Consider the following 12,715-nt stretch of genomic DNA (forward strand, 5'->3'; position numbering starts at 1 on the left):
TACGACACACTCCGGCGTTGGTATCTGTCTGATGATACGTTGCTTTCTCTTTCTCTTTTTTCTCTTCCTACCTAATCGAACCAACCTTCACACCCCACGTGTGTGTGTGTGTGGTTTAGATTTTCAATCTAAAGTGGAAAAATTTCGAACTGCAAACCGTGAACTGTTTAGTAAATTGAAACTCTTTTTTATCATTTCACGTTCTTGTGCCGACGCATAGACTGTTTTTTCTTCTGGCATACCGTTTACATGCACTATTCTTAGTTTTGTGTTTATTCCATTTTTTTTGGGTTTTCTTATAACCTTTCTCTAATGTTTTTTTTTTATAAAAAGATTACTAGGTTGTTTCTGCCCGTTGTGATATCTCATTTCACATTTCTTTCTTTTTCTCCCGTTTAAAATTAGCAGGTAGATAGTTTCAGTTTGGTTTATGGTACCGTTTAAGGTTGCATCCGTTCCTATTGTTTACTGCATACACGTGTTCTGATGTACAAAGTTATAGCCCTATTATATTTACACCACTGCATTACACTATTATGTATAAAAAGATCATTGACTAAGAGCATCCCCAACTGTTAATTTTAGACATTTGTTTCTGTTACCGATAGTAGTTTTTATCTGGTTGGTTATGGTAAACAGCACCGTGTTTTAAATTGTTTTTTTAAATATTATAATCTACTCGTTTATGGGGGCTGTCGTTTTCGGTTATTTGGGCTTTTTTGGTTGCTGTTGTCTCTCTATTTTAGGCTCGTCATTTATCATTTATTTAGGAAGATATGTTTGGTTAACACACGTATGTCGCTCTCTGTGTTTCCATTTTTCTATGAAACATCATTCTCCAGTATTGGTGAATTTAATGCAAGCGAAAAGAGTCCGCGCAACTCCATTGGTTGACACACTGTAAAGCTTTTTCTCAGGTTGTTCAGGTTTGACAGTCTTGAAGATCTGACATGTGTGACATCTCTGTCCTGCAAAGTCTCTGGAGTAGGCAATGAACGATGATCCTCGGGATGGGATTTGTTACCGAGATCCTGTAGTTTGAAGATCGGTGCCGCTTAGCATTAAACCACCGACGAGTTCGGTGTCGATGACGCAAAGCTATAAGCACATCACATAGTGTCTAGAGTAGCATCATAACATTGGAAAACGCTGGACATCTCAGGTGCTTCACTAACCGTGAACACCACAGTGGATTTTTCATTTTTGGTCGTCTAAAGAACCAAAAAACAAACGATCGCTTTTAATGACATGTTTTGCCACTATTTGATTAAAATGCAATGGTAAACATTATTCGTGTGCTCTCAGTGACTGATTAATTCTTCGCTACAAAAGCTTAACGCAGCTTAACGGAATCAATTTCACACCATCGCGTGCAGTTAATGTTTAATGCTTGTCTCTTGCTGCTGCTGCCTCATCGCGCCACTGCTACCAGCCGCCATGCCTCTAATGCCCTTTTTTGTGGAGCCCCTTTTATCGGAGATGCTCAATAATGTCAGTACCATCAAATACATACAGTGCGATACAAATGGTAGTGGTTTGTTGTTTACCTCGCTGTTTGACGATTGGTTCGATTTATTGTTTTCTCTTCACAATCCACAAAATATTAAAATTCGTTAAACTCTCTGTTGCATTGCTCGCCCTGTGTTGCCGTTGTTGTTGCTGCCTGATTATATTGTAACAAGAGCTCCAGTTGCTTGGAGTGTCTTGCCCGTTCGAGTTCGAGATGAATGTTTTCCCTATCACATCATTGTAGATTAGGCAAAATCGGATCAAATGTTATCATCACATTATGCCGTACCTCTATTATGATTAGCAACACACACACATATAAAAGTAGCTAAATTGCGATTTAAGTTGCAGAATACGAAATAAATACAAAAGACAATCAGAATATAGTAGTAATTGTGGCTGATCTCTCGCAGTACTCCAAATCGATTCATATTCTCGTTTATACTAGCGTTGACTAATTCGACTACGTTATTATTGGCAGTGCATTGTTTAGCTACTGAATGTTTTATTTGTTTGGTCTCGGTAATACAGCATACTTCATCGTTCATTTGTTATTGATATTGTTGTAATACATATTAGTCGATCCCTCTTGCTATATCTCTCTCTCTCTCTGTCCATTTGTCTTGATCATTTTACCCTTGACGATCCCGTCTCATGATGCTTCCACACATCTCTTTAGCACACACAATCGTTCGTATTGATATCATGATTCACTTCGTACCGTTGGTCCGTATCGGCTAGTTCCATCTCATAAAAGTCACATCCCAGGAAGAAAAAGTATTGTATAACAGCGACATGGAGAAGCCGATTCGTAGATTGTCTCTACTTCACCTGTCGCTGCTTGTCTGAAATGTGTAGGACTAGAAAATACCTTCGATCGGATTTTCGAAATTTAAACATCACATCACAAACATTAAGTCAAAAGCGTTACCAAAATTGCAAAAAAAAAAAGAACAAACAAAACAAACAATTCGCCTTTCATATAACTGCCGTAGAACTTCGACAATAAGTCATCCTCATCGATTGGGACGACCACCACCTCATCTTCCGCGTCGACCGGTTCAACGACCCACTCCGAAAGCGATGAAGCCGTGCTGTTGCGTGATTGGGATTTCGAAAGATTCTTCCCATCGAACGAGCGCCCGAAACCGGCCCAGCGTCACTCGATGTCGGACAAAACGTCTTCGTCCTCCTCCAACTCGCCGGCCGATTCGAACGGGCGCCTGCGCACGAACGCGATCGACAACAAAACCCGCAAGGAGCTTGCCAACTCGACCGCTTCCTGCGCGATGAAGCAACCATACCAGCAGCAACCGCTGAATCTGGCGTACGCCGAGAAGCGCAAGGTGGAGGAGATGAACAACAAGATCCGGCTGGAGGAACACGTTAAGCATGAAATCTTTGCCCGCCAACGGTTACAGCTGGATAAGGCTTCTTCGCCTTCGCGAGCCCTGGGTGGGCAACAATCGTCCCAGCAGCAGCAGCAGCAGCAGCAAGCTCACAAACGCCAGGAATCGGATTCGTCGCGACTGCCGCTAAACTTTGCCCGTGCATTCCGGCGCGAAAATTCGGACTTTTTCCCACTGTCCAAGCGTCACTCGGCGATACTGGGCGAAGCGTCTGCGGATGCTAAGTCAATGTCGCCGGGAGGTGGTGGCAGCGGAGGAGCCAGCCAGGGTTTGCAACAGCAGCAGCAGCAACGCTCCAGTGCCATCTTTTCGCGCAGCAGTCGCCACAAGTTCGAGCCAATCTTGACCAACTTTTCGCTCAACAATCCGTCCGGCAGTGATGACGAGCGGCGCACATCGTCCCGTCTAACTCCACCGCGCTCCGGTCTGCAGAGTGCTGGCGGTGGAACGGCAAGCGAGGGTGGTAGCGGCAGCGGTGTTGGTGGTGGGAATCCTAGCGGCCGACAGCAGAGTCCGCTGGCAGGGTCGCAGGTGACCACACGCAACATGGACTTCTTGCGTCCGCGGCGCGAAAAAACCGAATCTGTAATCTTCGTACGTAATTCGCCGAACCGGCCGCAGCAACTGTTGCTGCTTGACGGTCAACAGGTAAAAGCACACAAATACACATTGATACACTCACACATACTGACACACAGACAGTCACGTGTGAGGGCACGTGTGCTATTCTCACATGTCCTCGATTCGGGCAGTTTGCAAACAGGAGTGGAAGAGGTCGCGAGTAGATGTTACAGTCTATTAAAGAAGGAAGTTAAGCGCAGAAAAGGATAATTTGGCATCGTTCCTATTTAATGACCTAAAAGTATTTTAGCATGAAAGATGGAACAAGACGGAATCTAATTGGTGTGAGGCGGTCGTGGCCAAAGACATCAGCTCAAAAGTTTCAGTTCAAGTTTCTTTCTTAACGTTCATTGTTTCAAGCACTGTCAGACGATTCCTAAGCTCAGTTATATTGCACGAAATATATCAACTAGCTAACTTCAGATATCCCTGCCAATGCGAACCTCTCTGCTTGCATTGCTGCTGGACATGTGTTGATGGTGTACGTGTGCCTTCACGGACTATCGGCAAAATAAAGAAAAGTAAAATTGGAACGAATCCTTACTACCCCCATCACAAGTACCACAACGCCAACCACCCCGAAATGTGCGTCCGGGCCAAGAAATGACTCCTTGTTAGCCGCTGCAGTCGTTTTGTTTCGTTCCATCCCGTTTGCTCTTATCCTTCCCCCACACACACGTTCAATGTGTACGCTCTTACTAGCCGCAGTTAATATCCGTGCCAGTGTTTCTAACCCGAAACGTTTAGCATTTCATTATCGTACTTTCTCTCGCTCCCTTTCTCTCTCTCTCTCTGACAGCATTCCATCATCGTGCATCATTGGTGAATAATACTTAGTTAATCATCATTACTAGAACGCATGAAATATGGATATTAATTGAATGTTTTGCAAGTGTGAGAAAGTTTCGTATAGTTAATAGAAGATCATGTATAAAAGAACTTTACACTCACTCGTTAGACATGTTTACTTGACAGTTTTGTTTGATAAAGTTATGAAAATTGTTAAAACAAAATAGCGCTCTATGAAGGATTTTTATTGTCATTATGTTAGTTTATAAGAACTGGAAAAAGGGTCAATTTTACTAACTTCAGAACAGATGTCTCGAAGATTTAAAATTCAACACCAAAAACGAGAAAACATTTAAGTTAGAGAAAAGCTTAGTTAGAGTTATTATTTCTTCGTTAAATTTGCGCAATATTGAGATAAGACATTAGGAGAATTAACTATAATGATTATAAAGAAGATGCAGTTGTACGAGAAGATGTTCAGATGCGTGATCTGTGTATATTGTCAATAAGCCAAAATTGTAAATAATTGCATGCTGCTACCCCAAAACCTCTGTTGTGTAACGGAATGTTTGTGTAACGTTTACTTGGGCTCACCTCAGTGTTAATCATGTTATGTTTATGTTATGTGTGCGTATTATGTGTATTATGTACTGTTTTTGTTCGTACTAATCCATCTGTGATGCTGTAGTGTACTAATCTCAGACAGTCAGACATTATTCTGGACCCTGTTTACTAGGTTACATTCTCGCCGACACTAGCCACTGGCGTCCGTGGCCAATTCGTCGACTTTTGCACTTCACTCTTAGCCAACAACAACACATTGGAAGCAATTTTCGATATTTTATTTCAACTTGCTGTCGTATATCATTTCCGAAGGGTTATATTACGTCAAACTTCCACCATTTGTATTGCAGTCGTTACTCTGGGACACTCTGTTTCCGTCGATGCTCGATCCGTTTGTCGATGTGTTGTTAAGTTTTAAGTATCGCAAATCATAGTGACCTTTGTTTCTCAGACAGAGACTTTGTTTCATTGAAACGGTGTAACGAGAGGCGTTATTTTTCTCTATCGTAACTATTTTCCGGTGTACATTTTGATTTTGATCCAGCACCATATGTTCTAACTTCATGTGTAAAAAGCACGTTTATATCTGTATATAGGGTCTGTGTTTCATTTTCTACTGTTGCACAACAAAAGGAAACAAACAGTAAAAAGACATACCGTTTTTTATAAAAAAGGGCTTAAGTTAACTTTTCTAACGCTTTGCTGTGCAACCAATCGAGTTTGTGACACCAGAGAGACACCCTCCAGAGACAACACCCCATGAGCGATGGGAAGTGTTCTACTCATTTTCAACATTTATACTTTCGTTACTTACTCCTCATTCTATCCGCCTTCTGTCTGTTTCTCATTTCCTGCTCTCTGGGTTTGTTTTGTTTCCTTATTCCTGCTTTTACTACTACACCCACTCTGCCGCTTGTGTAACAACCTAATAATTATAACAAATAATAATACAATTATTAATAATGTATCTAAAATTCAATCTCTTACGTTGCAATTCCTTTGCAATACCAAAGTATCACGTTCCATTTTCGATTCCGTTTTTCCGTGTTTTGTTTCAGTACGATCTTACTGTTACTTGCATATTTGTTTATGTTCACCACTGTTCTCTATCCATCACACACGTGTCAATCGGTGTTCTGTAATACATACATGCCGTGCGATCTTATGTTGGGTCGGGTTTACAGCTACATCGATCACTAATGATTTTGTTTCTTTTCTTCCATTGTTCCGCTGCATAAACTTCGACACGAATGAAAAATCTTACGCTTATACGTACATCTCAAACGCTTTAATGCATTTGCCACCGGTACACTAACGCTTGGTCGCAGAAGAATCGCTCTGGGGAGAACAGCAGCCTCGGTACGCCCGGGCAGCGAACGAGCAGCGTCCTGCCGGATCTACTTAGTCAAGCATCACCGGCAACACCTCCGAGACATGACAAATCCGCCAGCGAGGAGGTAAGTGTAAGGAGCCGCATGGAGCAACATTACATGGTGGATGCTTCATATCTCCACAGAACGCTTTCTTTCCCCAAATACTCTTAAGCGCACATGAGACATTCGAACTACTCCCGCTTCCGACAGCATTATTATTACATCCTTCCCTGCTTTAAGAAGCTGTTCTCACTGGCTACACACATCCTTCATATCCGTGCAATTCCTCACGTTTCAATTTCTGCCATTCACAATCACCACTGTTGTCTGCTTTGGATAGTGCTGTCACAAAAGCTCAAAGAGCTTTATCCCAATCCAGCTTTCCTTACAGTAATTCTGCTTTCATTTGCCACGGTGATATTTCCACACGGATTTCATCAATAGTTTCTTCAAGGTTGTTGGTGGTTACAGGTTCGCGTTGGTCCGTGTGTGTGTGTGCGCATATGTTTTTTTTCTATCAAGTTCCTTCAATTGTTTTTATATGTTATTTTAGTTTAGGATAATCAAAATATTCGCTTATTACATTAACATATTAGAGTATTCTATCGGCTTGAAGCACTTATTTAACAGCAAATTTATGATATGTTTAAATGCCACATTAAATAATGGATTTCAGTAGTTTTGTGTTACATAACTCTTTTGGAAACATTTTTTTTGCTATATGAATCTTCAGTTAATCGTAATTCGAATCATAATTCGTGTATTGAAAAATCTGCAAAGCTATAGCGAAATTAAAGTTCCATTTTTATTATTCAATACTAAATGATTCATAAAGCTTCACACTAGCGATTCAAGGTCTTGTATTCAGGCCAATGAATCTGTATCAGATTTACCAACACTATACTAAATCAATAATTTTCTCTTCTTTGCCAGTATATTTACTGTAACTAAAATTTTCTTTAAAAAATAAACTTAAAAAATATAATTTTCATTCAATATACAAACATTTGTCTTTAAAACAATCAATTACGCGCGTTATGCCTTTTGGTACTGGTCATGTATCTGCTTCTTACGCTCTGTTTAACCTTTGGTTGTTGGTTTTATTTGTTCTCATTTTATGCCTTTTTTTTGCCTGCTTTTGTTTTCATTCTCTTAATATGTTTCTTTTACCTTAAAATTAAACATTTTACTAATTTTGTTTTCTTTTACTTTTATTTTACAACTTCCGCTACTGACACACACAACCACTACAAAACCGCGTACCTTTTTTGTGAACGTCAAATTTGCAATGCTTTGAAATGCAAAACGAATGATTATAAAATAACTTAACCTTCTCTTCCCCCATTTAACAATGGAATTAACGTAAAAATAAACCAAAACCATCACGCGCAATCTCGTATTACTAAACGCGCCCAACCAACTAAAAGTATCGGGCGGCGGTTAATTCCTCCGTACAGTCGAACCTCGTCCCTGGTAGCATGCATTCCAAATCCTTCCTTCCAGCTCCAAACAGTACGAACGGCGCAACCAACACCACCACCAACAACCTGAGCGCCGCTGGCCCGGTCAGTGGCACACCGGGCAGTAAAGGGAACGCTTCGCCCCATTCGACCGTGTCGAACTCGTCGTCCTCCCGCAACAACAGTCCCAATCATTCGATTAACACTAGACTCCTAAGCAGTAGTAGTAATAGTAGTAGTAGCGTCGTCGTCGTCAATCATAAACTGCTCAATAACAATCATTTACTACCTCCTCCCTACCATCAACAATATCACCACCAACAACAACAACAACAACAACATCCTTTGCAACATTACCATCTGCCAATGGGAACAATGCCGGTGCATCTGCTTCCCGGTGCTAATGGGAACGCCAACAACCACCACCAACAATCATCACCGGGTTCGGCACAACAAACGCAACAACAACCGCTACCGGTGTCGCCATTTTCGCTGGCCCTGCAACAGAAGCAGCGCAGCTTTCTCACGTTTGGCTTCGGCGCACAGTCAGGCGGGCCGGCCGCATCGCGCCGCGAAAGCCATGTGAACGTGAACGTAACACCGACGTCACATGATGCGGCAAGCGATACGCCCGAAATTCGGAAGTACAAGAAGCGCTTCAATTCGGAGATCCTTTGTGCGGCACTGTGGGGCGTGAACCTGCTGATCGGTACGGAGAATGGGTTGATGTTGCTGGATCGATCCGGACAGGGCAAGGTAAGAAAAGTCTAGGGCTGACTGAAGTGTTTCACTAATCCGGCCATTTTTAATCAAAACTTCAACAAACTCTTCTCCTTCAGGTCTACCAGCTGATATCTCGTAGACGGTTCCAGCAGATGGAGGTGCTCGAGGGACAAAACATTCTGGTGACCATCTCGGGCAAGAAGAATCGTGTCCGCGTGTATTACCTGTCCTGGCTCAAGTCGAAGATCTTGCGCACGGATGGACTGACGGATGTAAGTATCCAGAATTCAGAAAGAAAGTTGGGATCATTTCTAGGATCTTTTCCATTTGATTTACAATGTTCCATTTCGATTTGGAAAGAGAAGAAGAAATGTTTAAAAACGACCTCATTTCTTCTCAACACCATTGTTCTAATGTCCTTTGGTTTGAATTATTTTTTAGCAACAAGTGGAACGTCGCAACGGCTGGATCAATGTCGGTGATCTGCAGGGTGCAGTGCACTTTAAGATCGTCAAGTACGAGCGAATTAAATTCCTTGTGATCGCTCTGAAAGACTCGATCGAAATCTATGCCTGGGCCCCGAAGCCCTACCATAAGTTTATGGCATTTAAGGTAAGCATCGGTCGAGGATCTACTTCCCGGTGCAAAAAAACCCACAAGAAAGGTAACATTCTTACTCTTTTAGAGCTTCGGTGAACTGATGCATCGGCCCCTTTTGGTCGATCTGACGGTCGAGGAACAGACGCGGCTAAAGGTCATCTACGGGTCGGCGGAAGGTTTCCATGCGGTCGATCTCGATTCGGCAACCGTTTACGATATCTATCTTCCTAAGCATGTAAGTACGCGCGGGAGATTTTGACCACGGACCATCCGGCATTTCCGTTTTAATCGCATTCTGCCATATTACACCTTTCAGACTCAGGGTCCAATTTCGCCACATTGTATCGTAACACTGCCGAACTCGAACGGTATGCAGCTGTTGCTGTGCTACGACAACGAGGGTGTCTACGTCAACACGATGGGCCGCGTATCGAAGAACATCGTGCTGCAGTGGGGCGAAATGCCAACCTCCGTTGCGTACATCGGTACCGGTCAAATAATGGGCTGGGGCAACAAAGCAATCGAGGTAAGTAAGCCGTGTGCTCAAGACGTTTGTGTTGCCGTGTGATACATAATAATGCTGGTCTTATTTGCAGATTCGCTCAGTAGAAACCGGCCACCTGGACGGTGTGTTTATGCACAAAAAAGCGCAACGTCTCAAGTTCCTTTGCGAGCGGAACGACAAGGTTTTCTTCAGCAGTGCCAAAGGCGGCTCGTCCTGTCAGATCTACTTTATGACGCTGAACAAACCGGGCATGGCCAATTGGTAAACTCCATACACACACACACATACATATACACCGCGTGGCCCCCCTCATTTCCCGGTGTGAGAGTACAGGAAAACAGGACGAGTGACAGCCGAAATCGATAAAATGTTGCGTGTTGTGTGTTTAGCAGCGAAACGACGAGATATAGAACAAAGCAAAAACACATTCTTTTTACAATCCCCCCCCTTGAATGCAACAAGTGTTGTGTCCCCCAAAGCATCTCGCATACACACAACAACAAACAAACAATGGAATAGAAGCAAGACACGAGTATCGAAGCAAAACACGCTAGCAGCAACAAAACCGTAATAATCAAGTACAGTGAGCCAGGAAAACCTTTTTACTCTAGAAATAGTAGCAAACACATTATGTAAACTAATTATTAAAAGCCGTACGAAGGCCAACAAACAAGCCGAACAAACAAATCAGAAAAACAGAAGCATAAGTGCAGAAGCGAATAATAGACGACGCGAGAAACAGCAGATAGCAGAGGTAGAATACTGAATAGATAACCAAGTTAGGTAACATTATTAGCGGAATGTCACACCGATATGTGGGGCACACTCGCACACCCTGTTTTGCACCGCATTTTGTGCAAATTAGGGGTGAGATTATGAGCGTCACCTAATCAAGATCGTTGTTGTCTCCATCTGCTTAGCGCAGTAGTAGCAGCAACAGCAAATCTTATGAACGCATTTCCCAGTATTACAGTAATCCGCAAACCCGTTCGCTCCCGAATCTCTCCCCTCCCGATTCCCATCTCCGTTAGATTGCTGTTGGCTGTGTGTGGGCCTCCATTGGTGCACGATTGTGACAACAAAACACCCCCGCTATACGATGCATGTAATTCCTACATCTGGGTTGTGCCACGTGTCAGTGTGTGTATCGATTTTGGGCATTTTCCCCCCGGTCATCTGTATTATTCAGGTTAGCATTTTTAGCAACGGGTAATCAACCATTACCTGGCGACCGAGTGTAGTGGTATATCGAAATAGGCAGGATACACAACAAAGCACGCGGCACGCGAGGGTTGGTAGGCAAATTTGAAACAGGTGTGGGACAGACGACGTATCAGGTATCATGGAAAGGCGAAGAAAAGGTTCTAGTAGTGGATTTTTCCGTTTGTTTATTTTTTTTTTCTTTCGCAATTACTAGCGTGATATCGGTCGAGTGTGTAGATGATACTATCCCTTGTTTTCAGAATCGTGCACAACCAACCAAGGGTGTGTGTGTAAACGGAATGGTGCGCAAAAATGAAGGCATGTTTGATTTGGTATAGCAAATCTTTCAAGCGTTTCAAGATCCTCTTTTCCATTTTTACCCACATTTGTAGTGACCGATAGCAAAGTTACAATCAAATTTTAATTACAAAATTCGTACAGAGTGGTCCGTAACCGTGTGATTTTCCCACTCACTCCCAGCACTATCCTTATCGTGCAACAATCATTCACGCCATAGCATTTTGTGTTTGTGTGTGTGTTTTTTGTTTTGTTTTGTATCTAAATGAATGGTTTCATTTTCATCATCATGGTATGGCAGATACAATTTTGCGGTAACCCCATAATTGAGATTAGTGCAAACTAGTGACGTACATTAATGAAAGCCGAGAGAGGATAGATATAACGGACAGTTGTTTAGGCACGTGTGTATGTGTGTATGCGCAAGGGTTCTATTTTTTTCTTTTCATTTTTTCACACTTGTTTCACTAATTATTTGTGATTTTTTTTTCATATATATTTTCCTTCACATTGAACATTCGTTCATCCGTTATGTCTCGTACTTTGAAGTCTGCAAACGAGATAGTGCGCAACACAGGAAAATTTGTTAGTTAAGAAAATTGCGTGATAGCTTGATCGCGAACAGCGCGCCAACGAACGGTGGCGTTTGTATAGAGGAACTATAACCCCCATACAAACACAAGCCACTTGCCATCTGTTCGTGACCAAACAAAGAGCAAAAAGGGAAGCAAAGTAAAGGTCGTTCGGACTATGGTCACAATCTAACACCGGAACTAGTTATACAGCGTTGGAAAGCGAAATGTATACCACGCTCCATAAGGTTCGCAGAGGAGAGCGAGAGAGAGAGAGAGAGAGAGAGAGGAATAGTTTATTTTTGTTTTCAATTTTAGGGCTTTTTGTTTTTTGCTTCTCATCTTTATGTTTTCTTTTTTCGTTTGTTTAAGTATACATATGCTTATTATATATATATATATATATACATATATAAAGATATCCAGAAGATAGTATTTTATTTTTTTCCCCTTTCTCACTTATATAGCTCGAAGTATAAAAAGTTTGCTGCAAGAAAGTAAAAAAAAAGCATAAGTAAATGAAAAGTGAACTCGAAAATTGTAGTACACACCTTCATTATGCAGGGAGAGGTAGTAAGGTATAGATCGTATCGTGTGCTCCGTGGAATGATGGATGATCTGTCGTAGTAAAACACAAAGTGTGTAGAAAGCATTAATGCAGGGTTGGGGAACGCACATTGTGCGTGGCAAAACTCGCCGAAAGTTGTAACGAAAGGGATAAAAACTTTAGAAGCTGTAAGAACAAGTAAGACCGAAGGTAGTAGTACATAGGAGCAGGAACGACAACAGAGCGGGCAGTAAGAGGAATGGGACAGCAAGACGAAACCGTACTTTGATCGCGATCGCGTCCTAGTTTGATCGGGGTTTATTTTATCATTATAAACCCGCCCGCCCTGGCCGGGGCGGGTGGGGCGGAAGTTATTGAACGTGCATATGCGGTGGGCATTGTGCTCCGATTTTCCAATTTATAAGCAGAAACACTACACAAACGAACAAAAAAGAAAACGTAAGAGAAAAAAAAACATGGAATTTGCCTACCCCCCAAGGCAAAGGGAGGAGGAGCGCGTGTGTGCATGTTATCATTCACATA

The 12,715-nt window shown here is 42.3% G+C and overlaps 1 protein-coding gene across 6 annotated transcripts in view; it reads left to right on the forward strand.

Annotated features, from left to right (window-relative positions):
- Positions 1-12,060, forward strand: part of LOC128305745 (serine/threonine-protein kinase mig-15) — a 45,349-nt gene extending 33,289 nt beyond the window's left edge. For 2 of the 6 annotated variants that reach the window (XM_053043332.1, XM_053043334.1), the window contains exons 11-18: positions 2,505-3,566; positions 6,221-6,349; positions 7,693-8,481; positions 8,565-8,720; positions 8,890-9,060; positions 9,134-9,283; positions 9,365-9,574; positions 9,645-12,060. In XM_053043332.1, coding sequence (XP_052899292.1) covers positions 2,505-3,566; positions 6,221-6,349; positions 7,693-8,481; positions 8,565-8,720; positions 8,890-9,060; positions 9,134-9,283; positions 9,365-9,574; positions 9,645-9,818 — 2,841 coding nt within the window. In that variant the 3' untranslated portion in view covers positions 9,819-12,060. The remainder of the gene's footprint in view (positions 1-2,504; positions 3,567-6,220; positions 6,350-7,692; positions 8,482-8,564; positions 8,721-8,889; positions 9,061-9,133; positions 9,284-9,364; positions 9,575-9,644) is intronic. The other 4 variants (XM_053043335.1, XM_053043333.1, XM_053043336.1 and 1 more) reach the window with 4 other exon arrangements.
- The last annotated feature ends 655 nt before the right edge of the window (positions 12,061-12,715 follow it).

Source organism: Anopheles moucheti, chromosome 3 (genome assembly GCF_943734755.1).
Source record: "Anopheles moucheti chromosome 3, idAnoMoucSN_F20_07, whole genome shotgun sequence".
Classification (NCBI taxonomy): domain Eukaryota; kingdom Metazoa; phylum Arthropoda; class Insecta; order Diptera; family Culicidae; genus Anopheles; species Anopheles moucheti.